This window comes from Penaeus vannamei, chromosome 32, assembly GCF_042767895.1.
Source record: "Penaeus vannamei isolate JL-2024 chromosome 32, ASM4276789v1, whole genome shotgun sequence".
NCBI lineage: Eukaryota > Metazoa > Arthropoda > Malacostraca > Decapoda > Penaeidae > Penaeus > Penaeus vannamei.
In genome coordinates, this window is record NC_091580.1 from 1,824,189 (window position 1) to 1,839,188 (window position 15,000).

General features: G+C 44.7%; 1 protein-coding gene across 5 annotated transcripts in view; it reads right to left on the bottom strand.

Annotated features, from left to right (window-relative positions):
- LOC113823214 (transcriptional activator MN1) overlaps positions 1-15,000 on the bottom strand; it is a 204,073-nt gene that overhangs the window by 9,770 nt on the left and 179,303 nt on the right. For 3 of the 5 annotated variants that reach the window (XM_070144490.1, XM_070144489.1, XM_070144492.1), the window contains 6 exons: positions 12,457-12,627; positions 11,488-11,579; positions 4,484-4,741; positions 2,953-3,060; positions 1,262-1,579; positions 1-946 (listed from right to left, as the gene is read on the bottom strand). The exon at positions 1-946 is cut by the window's left edge and continues 246 nt beyond it. In XM_070144490.1, the coding sequence (XP_070000591.1) occupies positions 1-946; positions 1,262-1,579; positions 2,953-3,060; positions 4,484-4,741; positions 11,488-11,579; positions 12,457-12,627 (1,893 nt within the window). The remainder of the gene's footprint in view (positions 947-1,261; positions 1,580-2,952; positions 3,061-4,483; positions 4,742-11,487; positions 11,580-12,456; positions 12,628-15,000) is intronic. The other 2 variants (XM_070144493.1, XM_070144491.1) reach the window with 2 other exon arrangements.

Genomic DNA, 15,000 nt, shown 5'->3' on the forward strand with positions numbered 1-15,000 from the left:
GCCGCCAGCTGGGGGCGTCCTGGCGGAGCTGCGCCAGGTGGTGGTACGAGCCCGACCTCCTGCTGGCGAGGCCGCGGCCCAGCAGCTCGTGCGGGTGCTGGCGGCCCAGGTGGGGGGAGGGCAGGGGGTGGGGGGCCCCGGCGCGGTACGAGGGCGGCGACAGCGGCGGCGCGGCCAGCGGCTGCGGCGCGCGGTACTGGCCGGGGCTGCGGGGGTAGTGGGGGGGCAGGCCGTTGGGCTGCGGCGCCGCGCCCCCCGCGCTCAGGCTCGTCTCCATCGTCTCCTGCAGGTTGGTCTTCTGCGCGCTCTGGTGGATGGCCCTCCGGAAGCTCGTGTTGAGCTTGGGGGCGCGGCCGCTGTCGCGCGCGGGGCCCGGCTGGAGGGCGCCCTGCTCCTGCTGGCCGCCGCCGCCGTTCTCCGCGTTGTTCTTGGCGCCGGCGGCGGGCGTGGGCGCGCCGTGCTTGGCCTCCGCCTGCGCGGTGCGGTCGTCGGGCTTGTCGCCGCGGGAGAACTTGTGCGAGATCTTCTCCTTGAGGTTGTGGTACTTCCAGGCCGCGAGCCCGCGCGTGAGCGAGCCCCACTTGTCGTCCTTGCGGGCGTCGTCGCGGCGCTCGTGGGCGTCGTTCGCCTGGTTGTCGTCCACCAGGCCGCCCGTGCGGTTGTTCTGGTTATTTTGGTTGTGGTTGTTGTGGCCGGCGTGGTTACTGTGGTTGTTGGTCTGCTCGAGGTGCGGGGCGTGGCCGTTCACGTGGGGGGCGTGGCCGTTCGCGTGGGGGGCGTGGCCGTTCGCCTGGGCGGGGAGGCCATTGGTGTGGTGGCCGTTGAGGGTCGGGTGAACGTGGCCGTTCACGGCGCCGTTGGCGAGGTGGCCGTTGGAGGCGTGGTGGGGGGGGAGGTGGCCGTTCATGTGGAGGTGGCCCTGCGGGGGGTGGATCTCCACGATGCCCTGCGGGGGAGGCGAGTCAGCTAATCAATATGACGAACAAAATAATAATAATAATCATTTTAATAATAATAATAAATCAATTAATATATAAAAGAATAAAAAAAGAGAAAGGATATAATCCATCATCTTTATCACAGTCATCCATTCACTTCACTACAATCATCCATTCGCCAGCAATATCTTAATCAATCCTCATCATTATATCAAATCAGCTGGAAAATATCGCTTATTCTTTATATTTTGATACTGGAAAATATCGCCAAAGAACAAATTAAATCGAATAAATCTAAAAAAAAAAAAAAAAAATCAACTCACAGCGTACTGTCCTTGTGAACTCCTCATCCATGTCTCCCGAGTCAGAGGCTGTTGTTGTTGTTGTTGTTGTTGTTGTTGTTGTTGTTGTTGCGTCGACGTGACAGGGTGATGCTGAGGGGGATTCGGGTGGTGCTGGGACGCGGGCGGCAGGTGCTGGGACGCGGGCGGCTGGCGGTAGGCGTGGTGGGAGAGGAAGGGCGACTCGTATGGGCGTGGCTGCGGGTGGGAGGGCAGAACCCCGGCCAGGGTGCCCTCGGGGGGGATGCCGGTGGGCGGGGCGTGGACTCCTCCTCCCCCGGGGGTGGCGCGGTAGCTAGGCTGTGGAGGGGGAAGGGTGGAGGGAGGAAAGGGGGGAAGGGAGGGAGGAAAGGGGGAAGGGAAAGGGAGAGGAGGAGGAGGGGGAAGGTGGGAAGAGGAGGGGGAGGGAGGGGGGGGAAGGGGAGGAGGGAGAGGGGGGAAGGGGTGGGAAGAGGGAGGAGGAAAGGGGGGAAGGGAAGGGAAGAGGGGAAGAGGAGGGAGGAGGGGAAGGGGGAGGAGAGGAGAGAGGAAAGGGGGGAAAGGAGGAAGGGGGGGAAGTGGCAGGGGAGGGGAGGAGGAAGGGGGGGAGAAGGGGAAGAAAGGGGGGAGGGGGGAAAGAAAAAGGAAAGAGGGGAAAATGGGAAGAAAAGAGGAGGATGAAGTATAATGAAAGAAGGAGTAATTGGAAGAGCAGAAAGAACAGAAGAGGAGTTGGAAGAGGAGGACGAACAGGAGACAAAAAAATAGTAACATGTTAATATCAACCATGTAATTAGCATGACGAAAGGAGGTCAGGGTCATGTCAACTTTCAACGCCAGACGAAAAGTGATCGATGACGCCTTCCCTTAAGCTATTCATATATATATATATATATATATATATATATATATATATATATATGTTATTAAAAAAAAATATATATATATATATATATATATATATATATATATGTGTGTGTGTGTGTGTGTGTGTGTGTGTGTATAAAAAAAAGAAAAAAATATATATTAAAAAAAAAATATATATATATATATATATATATATATATATATATATATATATATATATATATATAATACAATGGGTTTATACACTATAAGAGACAATACAATGAAAAATTAAATCAAAAAACATTTTGATGCATAAAAATACACTCTACCAACTTTGCATAAACTAATAACTACATTATCTTTATCTAACTTTCAACTAATGAAAAATATACAATGTGAAAATAAAACCAGAGGCTTCCAGAAAATAAGAAAAATAGAAATTGATTAAGAAGACGAAGTAGAAGATAGCGAAGAAGAAGATTAGAGAGAGGGAGAGGGAGGGAGGGAGGGGGGGAGAGAGAGAGAGAGAGAGAGAGAGAGACAGGTAGAGAGAGAGAGAGAGAGAGAGAGAGAGAGAGACAGACAGACAGAGAGAGAGAGAGAAGAGAGAGAAGACAGAGAGAGAGAATGAGAGAGAGAATGAAAGAGAGAAGAGGAGAGAAGAGAGGAAGAGAGAGAGAGAGAGAGAGAGAGAGAGAGAGAGAGAGAGAGAGAGAGAAATAATCATTACGAAAAAATATTAACGCAGAGACAAAAAAAGAAAAAAAGAAGACAGAAGCCTGAAGAACAATAAAAAATAAATAACGATAAAAAAAACAAAACAAACAAACAAAAACCGCCCTTACCATGTGCGCAGCGTCGTCCACCAGCGCAGGGTTGTCAATTCCGTCGAGAAAGCGTGGCTGCCGCTGGTCTCCGCCCAACAGCTGATCGCGGTCTTCCACGCTCGCGGTCTGGGGTGGGGGAGGGGGACACAGAGGGGGGGGGGTGGTTAAGAAGGGTCTGAGGGCGGGGCGGTCGTTGGGTTAATAGGTCTGGATGGTCTGTATGGCGTTTTGATTTGCGGTTGGGAGGTGTGGGCGGTGTTGTGGGCTGTGTGTGTTGTGAGTGTGTGGGGGGTGTTGTGGAGTGTGTGGGCGGTGTTGTGGAGTGTGGGGAAGTGGGTTTGTGGGCTGTGTGGGGGGTGTTGTGGGCTGTGTGGGGGGGTGTGTGGAGTGTGGGGGGGTGTTCTGGGTTGTGGGGGGTGTTGTGGAGTGTGTGTGTGTGTGTGTGTGTGTGTGTGTGTGTGTGTGTGTGTGTGTGTGTGTGTGTGTGTGTGTGTGTGTGTGTGTGTGTGTGTGTGTGTGTGTGTGTGAGTGTGAGTGTGAGAGAGTGTGAGTGTGAGTGTGAGTGTGTGTGAGTGTGAGAGGTATGAGGCGTGTGTGTGTGTGTGAGCTGTGAGTGTGAGGTGTATGTGAGTGTGAGTGTGTGTGTGTGTGTGTGTGTAAGTATGTGTGCGAGTGTGTGTGTGTGTGTGTGTGAGTGTGAGTGTGAGTGTGAGTGTGTGTGAGTGTGAGTGTGAGTGTGTGTGTGTGTGTGTGTGTGTGTGTGTGTGTGTGTGTGTGTGTGTGTGTGTATGCGTGAGTGTGTAAAACTATATATACAACCTATTTGTGACAAATAAATTTCTAGTCTAAGCTATCCATGTACGTTTAATTATGTATGACAGTTTTTAAAATATTTTTTTACACAAAATCGAGCATATGCACACGTGCACTAAATGCATACGTACAAACACACAGACAGATATACATACAAACCTATCTACATACATATATATGTATATATAGATACATATATACATACAAATATATACCCATATATGTATGTATGTATTTATAAATATATAAATATATATATATAAATATATATATACATAATATATATATATATATATATATATATATATATATATATATAAATTTATAGATATACATATATATGTGTATATATATATATATATATATATATATATATATATATATATATATATATATATATATATACGCATACCGATTTTCCGGCAACTGATGGTCCAACAGTTCTTTTAATCGGAACAATTACGACTCATTAACAGATAAGGAAGATGCACAATTAGATTTTGGAGAAGCATTACAAATCATCACGTGACCACCGTTAATCCGGCAAAACGGATCATCCGGCCTGCCTCTAGCGCCACCGATGCCGGAAAATCGATACCGAGCCTCTTAAACACGGAAGTCCCGGAACCACACTGATCTAAGAAGCCAAAATGAACCCCGTCATCCATCGGCGCCCCCCTCCCCCCCTCCCCCCCTCCCCCCATAGTCGCCTCCACACCGAAGACTCGCGCCCTACCCCGTGGGCGTGAGGCGGCGCGTGGGCGTGATGCGTGTGGGTGTGCGGCGCGGCGGTTGAGTGCGCGGGAGACCTCAGGTCGAGCAGAGATGGCATGCGAGTTGACCGTGGCAAGGTGCTGCCCTTCGCCGGCACGCCCATCGCGGGGGTCAGGTCGGAGCCCCCGCCCACGCCGCGACCGAGGGTGGCCGAGCGACCCGCAGGGAGGCGAGGCGGGCTGCGGGCAAAGAGGCTGGCGGGCGCCTCCTTGGCCTCGATCTGCTGGTTAGTGGGTTAGTTGAGAGACCGGGCTACGGGTGGCGAAGGCTGGAGGGGTGAGGTCAGTGGAGAGGTGACCCCTAAGGAAGGTCACTCCAGAGATGATCTCAATAAAGGTCACTCCAGAGATGACCCCCAATAAAGGTCACGCTAGAGATGACCCCTAAAAAAGGTCACTCCAGAGATGACCCCCCAAAAGGTCACTCTAGAGATGATCTCAATAAAGGTCACTCTAAAGATGACCTCAAGAAAGGTCACTCTAGAGAAGACCCCAATAAAGGTCACTCTAAAGATGACCCCCCAAAAAGGTCACTCCAGATATGACCTCAACAAAGGTCACTCTAGAAATGACCCCCTAAAAAGGTCACTCCAGAGATGATCTCAATAAAGGTCACTCTAGAGATGACCCTGATAAAGGTCACTCTAGAGAAGACCCCAATAAAGGTCACTCTAGAGATGATCTCAATAAAGGTCAGTCGAGAGGTGACCCTAAAAAAGGTCACTCCAGAGATCCCCCTCAAAAAAGGTCACTCCAGAGATCCCCCTCAAAAAAGGTCACTCCAGAGATGACCCCAAAGAGGTCAGTCAAGAGGTGACCCCTCTTTTTATCTCCATGATCAAACTACAATATTATTGAAGTCTACAGTGACAGATTGCTATTGGGAAAAAAGGAGAGATATTGAAATCCGGCAAGCATAGGAATTAAAATGTTGAAATAAATAGAAAATTATTTTCACAAATTCTACTCTACTGTAGAGAGGAATAATCACTAAAATTAGAAAATTCATGTCATATTAATCATATAAAAAAATGAAAAATAAAAAACTGTAAGAAAATTAAACCATTCATGCCAAGAAATCACCCAAAAAAGGAGACACTTAAAGAAAACACTTAAAAAATACATGCAAGTTAGTCTCATCTTCAAGTCATCCAATTATAATATCAACTTTATTATTAAAAAAAAAATCTAGTGATTCACCTGTCATGTTTATATGAAGAACATAGCACGTTATTTAGTTTAATAGCCATTAATCCCAAAAGTTATATGATTGTTATGAGTTAGTATTGTTATTATCATTAGTTGCGAGTGCTTGCGAATAGCGTAACAAGCAAGAACGCAATTATCGACATTCTCCGCAAATCTTCATCGTTTAATGTTAATAACGTTATAGAATTTCGAAAAATTTTTCCCGCGATTATGTTACGGTTAATTATGTGTGTGAATTAAAATGTCGTTTTTTTAAGTGTAAGTATTTAATGCAGTCACGTTTATTCACTTGGAATTAACACGAATATAACAAATATATGAATAATACTGATGATGATGAATGAATAAAAAACTATATACATAAATAAATGGATAAACAAATAAACCGAATATGAACAAACAAATAAATAAATAAACAAATACATAAAAGAATCCAAGAAACAAATAAATTAAGTAAGACAAATCAACACAAACTACTGAATCAATTAATCAAAACAAAAAATAAATAAATGAACCGAATAGATAAACAAACGCAAGAAAACATAAATAAAATCAACAAACAAAATTGAGAGCCAAATGGATCGACTTGCTGACCCATAAACAATTAGGAAACCTCCCATGCACAGGCCCGTTGCAGCATGCAGTACACACCCTCCATTGCCCTCCCCCCCCCTCCTCCTCCTTCTTCTTTTTTTCTTCTTTCCCTTCCTCCTCCTCCTCCTTCTTCTTTTCTTCTTATCCTCCTTCTTGTTCTTCTTCTTCTTTTCTTTTTCTTCTTATCCTCCTCCTCCTCCTTTTTTTCTTTCCCTTCCTCCTTCTCCCATCCCCCCTTCCTATCTGGATCCTTCCCCTCCCCCTCCTCACCTCCTTCCTGACTAACCCCCCCCAACCCCTCACTCCCCGTTCCCTCCCCCTTCCTGGTTCCGCCCCCTCCCCTCCCCCCTCCCCCTCCCCCTCCCGTCCCCACCTGACTACCCCCCTAATCCCCCCCTTCCTTCCTGACTACCCCCTCCTCCCCCCTCCTTCCTGGTCCCCCCATCCCCACCTCCATCCTTCCTCCTCCCCCCTCCCCCTCCTCCCACTCCCCCCACCTCCCCTTCCTAGTTCCCCCTCCCCATCCCCTCCCCCTCTTTCCTCCTCACCCATCCCCTCCCCTCCCCCCCTCCCCTCTCCTTCCTTCTTCCTTCCTCCACCCCCAACCCCTCCTCCCTCCCACTCCCCACCTTCCTCCTCCCCCCCCCTCCTTCCTGACTTCGCCCTAAACCCGGTCTTCTCCTCATTGTCTCATGCAATCTCTTCATCCTGCATCATACATGCAACAATACACGGGCGGCCGACACACACACCCCCATGCAGTCTCTCTGTCTCCTCGCCTCTCCGCCTCTTCGCGCCCATATCTCTTTCTCTTCTTATTCCTCTTCCTTCTCCTTCGCCTTCTGTTTCTTGTTCTCTTTTTTTTCGTGTTTTTTTCGCCTCTCTTTATTTTCTTGCTCTATGTTTCTTCTCTCCTCCTCGTCCTCTCTCTCTCTCCTTCCCCGCCTTCTCTTCCATTTCTTCCGTCTTTCCTCTTCTTCTTCTTCTACTTCCTCCTCCTCTTCCTTATCCACCCTCTCGCCCCATCCTCCTTCTCTTCTATTTCTTATATTTTCTTCTTCATCATAATCTACCTCCTCCTCCTCCTCTTCTCTCTCGCCTCTCCCTCCTTCTCTTGTATTTCTTCTCATTTGCTTTTTTTCTTCTTCATCTATCTCTTCCTCCTCCTCCTCTTCCCTCTCGTTTATCCCTCCTTCTCTTGTATTTCTTCTCATCTGCTTTTTCTTTCTTCTTCTTCTTCATTTACCTCCTCCTCCTCTTCCCTCCTCATCTATTTTTTCTCGTTTGCTTCTTTTTTCTTCTTCTTCATCTCCTCCTCTTCCCTCTCGCCTCCTTCTCTTCTATTTCTTAATTTTTTCTTCTTCATTGTCATCTATCTCCTCCTCCTCTTGCCTCTCGCCTCCTTCTCCTCTTCCTTCTCCCCCTCCTCCTCATCTTCCTCTTCCTCCTCCCCCTCCTCCCTCTCGCCTCCTTCTCTTCTATTTCTTAAATTTTTCTTCTTCATCGTCATCTATCTCCTCCTCCTCCTCCTCCTCCTCTTGCCTCTCGCCTCCTTCTCCCCCTCCTCCTCCTCCTCCTCTTCCTCTTCCTCCTCATCCTCCCTTTCGCCTCTCCCTCTGATCATGCATTAAGGTGCAGGAATCTGGTCGAGGTCAAAGGTCACCTGTTGCGGTTCGGAACTCTGTGCGTCAGAGGAGCAAGTTAGGGTGGGCTAGAGTGGGTCGGGATGGGCGGCAGGGTGGGTAGGGATGGGCGGCAGGGTGGGTAGGGATGGGCGGCAGGGTGGGTAGTATACCGAAGGTGGGCTGGTGGGAGCTGGTTGTTGCAGAGGGTAGGTTGGCGTGGGGTGGAGGGTGGGTTGTTATGGGGTGGAGGGTGGGTTGGCGTGGGGTGGAGGGTGGGTTGGTATGGGGTGGAGGGTGGGTTGGCGTGGGGTGGAGGGTGGGTTGGCGTGGGGTAGAGAGTGGGTCGAAGGGGAGGTAATTGACAAAGGTGGGTTGGTGTGGGTTAGCAGGTGGGCTCGAAAGGGAGGTAATTGCCCCAGGTGGGTTGATGTGGGGTAGAGGGTGGGTTGAAGGGGAGGTAACTGTCCCAGGTGGGTTGGTGTGGGTTAGCAGGTGGGTTGAAGGGGGAGGGTAATTGATAAGGTGGGTTGGTGTGGGGTAGAGAGTGGGTCGTAGGGGGAGGTAACTGTCCCAGGTGGGTTGGATGTTGCAAAGTGGGTTGTAGGGTGAGCTAGAAATTGCAGGGTGGGTTTGAATAGGATGTAGGGTGAGTTAGCTGTCCAGGGTGGGTTTTGTAGGCTTTTGGAGTGGGTTGTAGGGTGACTTAGACCTCCAGAGTGGGCTAATGTAGGAGGCAGGATGAATCAGACACTAGAAATAACTGATAGTAGGTCAAAGAGTGATCGACACCAAGATAACCTTATGGTATCCCTTATCAAAGAAAAAAACAAGAACCCTTGGAAATTATTATTTTTTCCACTAGACTCTCTCCCCTTCCTCCTCCTCCTCCTCCTTCTTCTTCTTATCCTCCTCCTCCTTCTTTTTTTATTCTTCTGATCCTCCTCCTCCTCCTCCTTCTCCTTTCCCTTCCTCCTCCTCCTCCTCCTCCTTCTTATCCTCCTCCTCCTCCTCCTCCTTCTCCTTTCCCTTCCTCCTCCTCCTCCAGGCAAGGAGAGAGAAGGAAAAAAAGAAATCTAGCCCAGGAAATTATTATTTTTTTCCATTACAGCCACAGAAAGAGGAAAAAAGAGGCAGGGAAATATTATTTTTTCCCACTAAACCAGGGCAGAGAGAGAGAAAGAGAAAGAGAAAGAGAAAGAGAAAGAGAGAGAGAGAGAGAGAGAGAGAGAGAGAGAGAGAGAGAGAGAGAAAGAGAGAGATATTGAGAGAGAGAGAGAGAGAGAGAGAGAGAGAGAGAGAGAAAGAGAAAGAGAAAGAGAAAGAGAAAGAGAAGAGAGAAAGAGAAAGAGAAAGAGAAAGAGAAAGAGAAAGAGAAAGAGAAAGAGAAAGAGAAAGAGAAAGAGAAAGAGAAAGAGAAAGAGAAAGAGAAAGAGAAAGAGAAAGAGAAAGAGAAAGAGAAAGAGAAAGAGAAAGAGAAAGAGAAAGAGAAAGAGAAAGAGAAAGAGAAAGAGAGAGAGAGAGAAAGAGAGACAGACAGAGAGAGAGAGAAAAGATTCCCATGCTCTATGGCAACGGGAGAGAGTCTGGCTGAACCCGGAAGGCGAGAACAGCGAAAGGAAACAATAAAGATCTTTTCTAAAACTCAACAATTCAACAATGGTAGGACGGAGGAAGCTCGTGGTCTTGTGGGGTATCGATCGTGGCCGCTTTAACATATTTCTCTGTCTCTCTTTTCGGTTTGATATATTTCTCTTTATTTCTCTGTCTTTCTCTTCTGTTTAATATATTTCTCTTTATCTATATCTCTTTCTTTTCGGTTTAACATATTTCTCTGTCTTTTTTTTCGGTTTGATATATTTCTCTTTATTCTTTTTGTCTTTCTCTTCGGTTCAATATAATATAATTCTCTTTATTTCTCTGTCTTTCTTTTCGGTTTGATATATTTCTCTTTATTCTTTTTGTCTTTCTCTTCGGTTTAATATATTTCTCTTTATCTATATCTTTCTTTTCGGTTTAACATATTTCTCTTTATTTCTTTGTCTTTCTTTTGGGCTTAACATATTTCACTTCATTCTATTTGTCTTTCTCTTTAGTTTAATACATTTTTATTTATTTACCTGTTTTTCTTTTCAATTGAGTACATTTCTTCTTTATTTATTTGTCTTTTTTCAGTTTATCATATTTATCTTTATTTATTTGTCTTTTTTTTCAGTTCATCACATTTTTCTTAATTTATTTGTCTTTCTTTTCGGTTTAACACATTTCTTTCTGATAAAAATAAATTCGAAGCCGGTAAAATACATCTCTTGTATTGTGAAGATATTCGTTCTCATTCATACCTTTTCTACATTTGTCAACATGAATACGGTTCACATTTCTCTCTTTCTCTATGTCTTTCTCTTCAGTTTAACATATTTTTCTTTATTTATTTGTCTTTCTTTTCAGTTGATCACATTTCTCTTTATTTATTTTTGTCTTTCTCTTCAGTTTAACATATTTCTGCTTATTTATTTGTCTTTCTTTACAGTTTAACATATTTCTCTTTATTTTTTTGTCTTTCTTTTCAGTTTAACATATTTTTCTTTATTTACTTGTCTTTCTTTTCAGTTGAACACATTTCTATTTATTTATCTGCCTTTCTTTTAAGAGAGGGAGGTTATTCATTTCTTTATTTATTCCTTAAGAAAAGGAGGTGGAGTATAAGAATCGATACATGAGATGACGAGGAAACTATGAAGTGATTATCGAAGAAGTAAAAAGTAATTAATGAGGGCGAGTATATTTATATTTTTTTCTATCTATGTATCTTTCATTTTCTTCTTTTGATTTCTTTCTTAGCGAAGGAGGCAGAGTATGAGACTAAAAAAAAAAAAAAAAAAAAAAAAAGTGTACCATATATATATATATATATATTTTTTTTTTTTCTTTTTTTGTGGCTGTTTTTCTTCATGGCGAAGGAGGCAGACTAAAAGTGACTCAAAAAACAACAATAACAACAACAAAAACTCCGGTAAGTCACTAAGTCACGTGTTGCACAAGACATCGCTGACTTACAAAAAGAAACTTGAGTCACAGGTGCGTGCGTGCGTGCGTGCGTGCGTGCGAGTGCTTGTGTGTTTGTGTGACCTCTTCGTGCGCCGGTGCTGACTGTGTTACGGAATCCAATCCTTGTTTATTTGTGACAAATGCACAGAAAGCAATGGTTGAGGATGGCTAAAATATTTGATATTTGGGTATTACTTTTTGGTTGAGAATTACGTAATTCTGATGCAATACCACAAAAAACAAAACAAACAAACAAAAAAAACATAACTCCTGAAATACAGATCCTCAACCATAGCTCTTCAAAACCATTAAATCCTCATCATTCTTTTTAAAAAATCATCCCTCTTCCTCATTTAGTCCCGGATTACACCTGCAAAAGGGTTAAAAAAACAACACCCCCCCCCCAACAAAAAAAAAAAAAAAAAAACGAGCAATAAAATAATAATAATAATAATAATAATAATAAAAACGAGAAAAAAACGAGCAATACTCACGGGAAACTTGGTGGAGTGCGTGTGGAAGTGGCCCTGGTCCGTGACGAGAATGTGGGGCAGCAGAGGAGGTGGTCCAGCCTGCAGCGCCGACCCTGGGAATGCCAAACACCTGTCATACCCTGAGGGGGGAGAGGGGGGGAGGGGGGGGAGGCCTGTCATACCCTGGGGGGAGGGGGGGGAGGTCACAGGGGGCTTACTGATTTCGAAGCAATTAAGTCCACGCTTGCAATGTCACGTTTTATATTGCTTGCAACTGGGGCTGTTGCTATTGTTGCTATCACCTGGGTTTATCATTTGTACCTGATTTAATTAGTTGTGCCTGATTTAGCTAATAGTATTTGGTCTAATTGGTAGTACCTGGTTTAATTAGCAATATCTGATATTACTGATGTTAACGGTTTCTCTTAATATTACCTGTTACTGTTACTATCACTATTACCTGTTACAATTATCATTACCTGTTTTTGATATGGGTCGAAATTACAAACAGGTGTCTCTATCACCTTGGAAATCGGAAGGACAAAATCGACGATTAATATGACGTCATTGCTATTCGTAAGGCAGCAAGGGTAAAGCAAGGGTGACAGGAATCTATATAATTACATGAGCGATTCAGCAAATATCAGTAGAGTTTTAGCTATATCTATGTCTATAAAGGAACACACACACAAGCACACAAACACACGCAGACACACACAAAGAGACAAACACACATGCACATAAACAAACACACACACACACAGAAACGCACACAGACACACAAACAAACAGACAAACACAGACACACACACAAACAAACAAACAAACACACACACACACACACAAACACGCACACATACACAAGCACACACACTTACACACACAAACAAACAAACACACACACAAACACACACTACACAAACACATACACTACAAGACTTCAAAACGAGTGCGAGCATTCTTCGAAATGACGGCACATCCTCCTCTCACCAATAACGGGGGCCAGCTGGTCCCTTGCTGCTCCTGCCTGCTGCTGTTGCTGCTGCTGCTGCTCCTCTGCGCTGAGACCTGCGCCGGACCCCCCCGCGTGCGCTGAGGGGGCTGAGCTGCTGTACGGCTTGGGGGGCGGGACGGGCTTGTAGACGCTGTGCACGCCTCCTGCTGGAGAAGAAGAAGAAGGGGAAGGTGGGGTTAGATGCTGACGGGGATGTGGGGCTCAGGGATGGGTTTATGATTGTTTTTTTTTTCTCTGTCTTTCTTTCTTTCATTCTTTCTCTCTCTGTTTCTTTCTCTTTCTTTCTTTCTCTCTCTCCTCCTCCCTCGCAATATCCTTCTCCCCATCCTCCCTCCCACTCTCCCCTTCTTCCCCTTCCCTCCTCCCTCCTCCTCTTCCCCCTCCCTCCCACTCTCCCCTCCTCTTCCCCCTCCCTCCCTCTCTTCCCCTCTCCCCCTTCCCTCCTCCTCTTCCCCTTCTTCCCCCTTCCCTCCTCCTCTTCCCCTCCCCCTCCTTCCCTCCTTAACACACCAATCTCGCCCTTATCCCCCCCCCCCGTGTTGTGTGCTCATCCCACGTGACTCTAACTCGGATATGAAGAAAAACGGGATAGATTTTATTTTTGTTTTAAAGCCGTTATGTGGCTGTATTGTGGCTTTGACAATTTTTATATTATTTATTTATTTATTTTTGACATTCGATTTCCGTGTTTTTTTTTCCTTTTTTTCTATCTTTTATCTTATTTTACTTTTTTACTTTCGATTTCCGTGTTTTTGTCTTTTTTCCATTTTTTTATTTCATTTATTTATTTTTTTACTTTCGTTTTCCTTTTTTTTCTTCTTTTTTTTCCCCTTTTTTTCTTCTTTTTTATGAGCGTTGTATCCGCCACGCCACCGATCTCCATCACGAGATTCCTTCCTCCACCTCGCTCTCAAAAACACTCGCCGGAGCTCAAAAGAAATCATTTACGTAATGCATCCCTAATTAAGGGCGTAATGGATCCCTGATTATCTTTATTTACGTATTGCATCCCTGATTGTGTGATTTTACGTTTTTTTTTTTTTTTTTCTTAATTATTTACGTATTGCATCCCTGATTGTGTGATTTCACGAGCAATTAACGCGAAGGCTTTTAAGAACCCAGATGGCAGGCTTTGGAGAAGGAGGGGGGGGGAGGGGGGAGGGGTGATAATAAGAGAGGCAGGTAGTGGGTAGAAGAGAGTGGAGGAGGAGGAGGGAGAAAGGGAGAAAGAGAAGGAAGAGAGAGAAAGAGGGTCACACACACACACACACACACACACACACACACACACACACACACACACACACACACACATACACACACACACACACTATATATATATATATATATATATATATATATATATATATATATATATATATATATATATATATATATATAGAGAGAGAGAGAGAGAGAGAGAGAGAGAGAGAGAGAGAGAGGGAGAGGGAGAGGGAGAGGGAGAGGGAGAGGAGAGAGAGAGAGAGAGAGGGAGAGGGGAGAGGGAGAGGGAGAGAGAGAGAGAGAGAGAGAGAGAGAGAGAGAGAGAGAGAGAGAGAGAGAGAGAGAGAGAGAGAGAGAGAGAGAGAGAGAGAGAGAGAGAGAGAGAGGAGAGAAAATGAAAGAGAGAAAGAAAGAAAGGGAGAAAAAAAGACAAACAGACAGAGAGAATGGCAGACAGCCGTTCAGCCAGCCACACAAAAGACAAACCCTTTAACACAAGCTGGAAAAAATACTACACAAACAGATAAGGACACACGTATCTATGACCACGATCCCATTTCCGGCATTTCCTCCGCCATTAAGTGATTTCAACTGATCTCCATCTTGTACTCATTTCTTTATCATTTCTTCTTTGCCGTTTTACTAAATTACGCATTTCCTCTCGACTAAATATTATCTAATCCTTACATCTGAGGAAAATAAAGAAAGAGAGAAACTAATGGATTAAAAAAATGGAAGGAAATAAGTACATTCTTACATTTGAGGAAAATAAAGAAAGAGAGAAAGTAATGGATGATTAAAAAATGGAAGGAAATAGATACAAATGATGGAATGAATTACTTTTCAAAATTAAATAGGATTAAAAAATGTAAAATAAATTTGTTGCACTCAGCCTTCACTTGACGAAAACAATGCACTCATGATATATGTAGAACGCGGTTGCAAATAAATATACAAACACTAGCTTATAACACAAACAAAATAATCACAAAATAATATCAAAAACCGTTTTTATTACGAAGAAATCACCTTTTTTATTATGGAAAAAGACCCCCCCCCAAAAAAAAAAAAATAATAATAAATCACCTTTTTATTATGAAAACAAAAAAATCTTATAATCGAAAAAGAAAAGAAAAACAAACTCAATCACTGCATAACACCCAAGCATCACATCAATCACGTGATCCGGCCCCTGTTATAACCCACAACCGCTCGAGATAACGAAGAACCTGTTGTGATTCGCGAGCTCGTGATGTCGTCTCCAATCAGGCGGTGATTTGCGGTGATTGACGGTG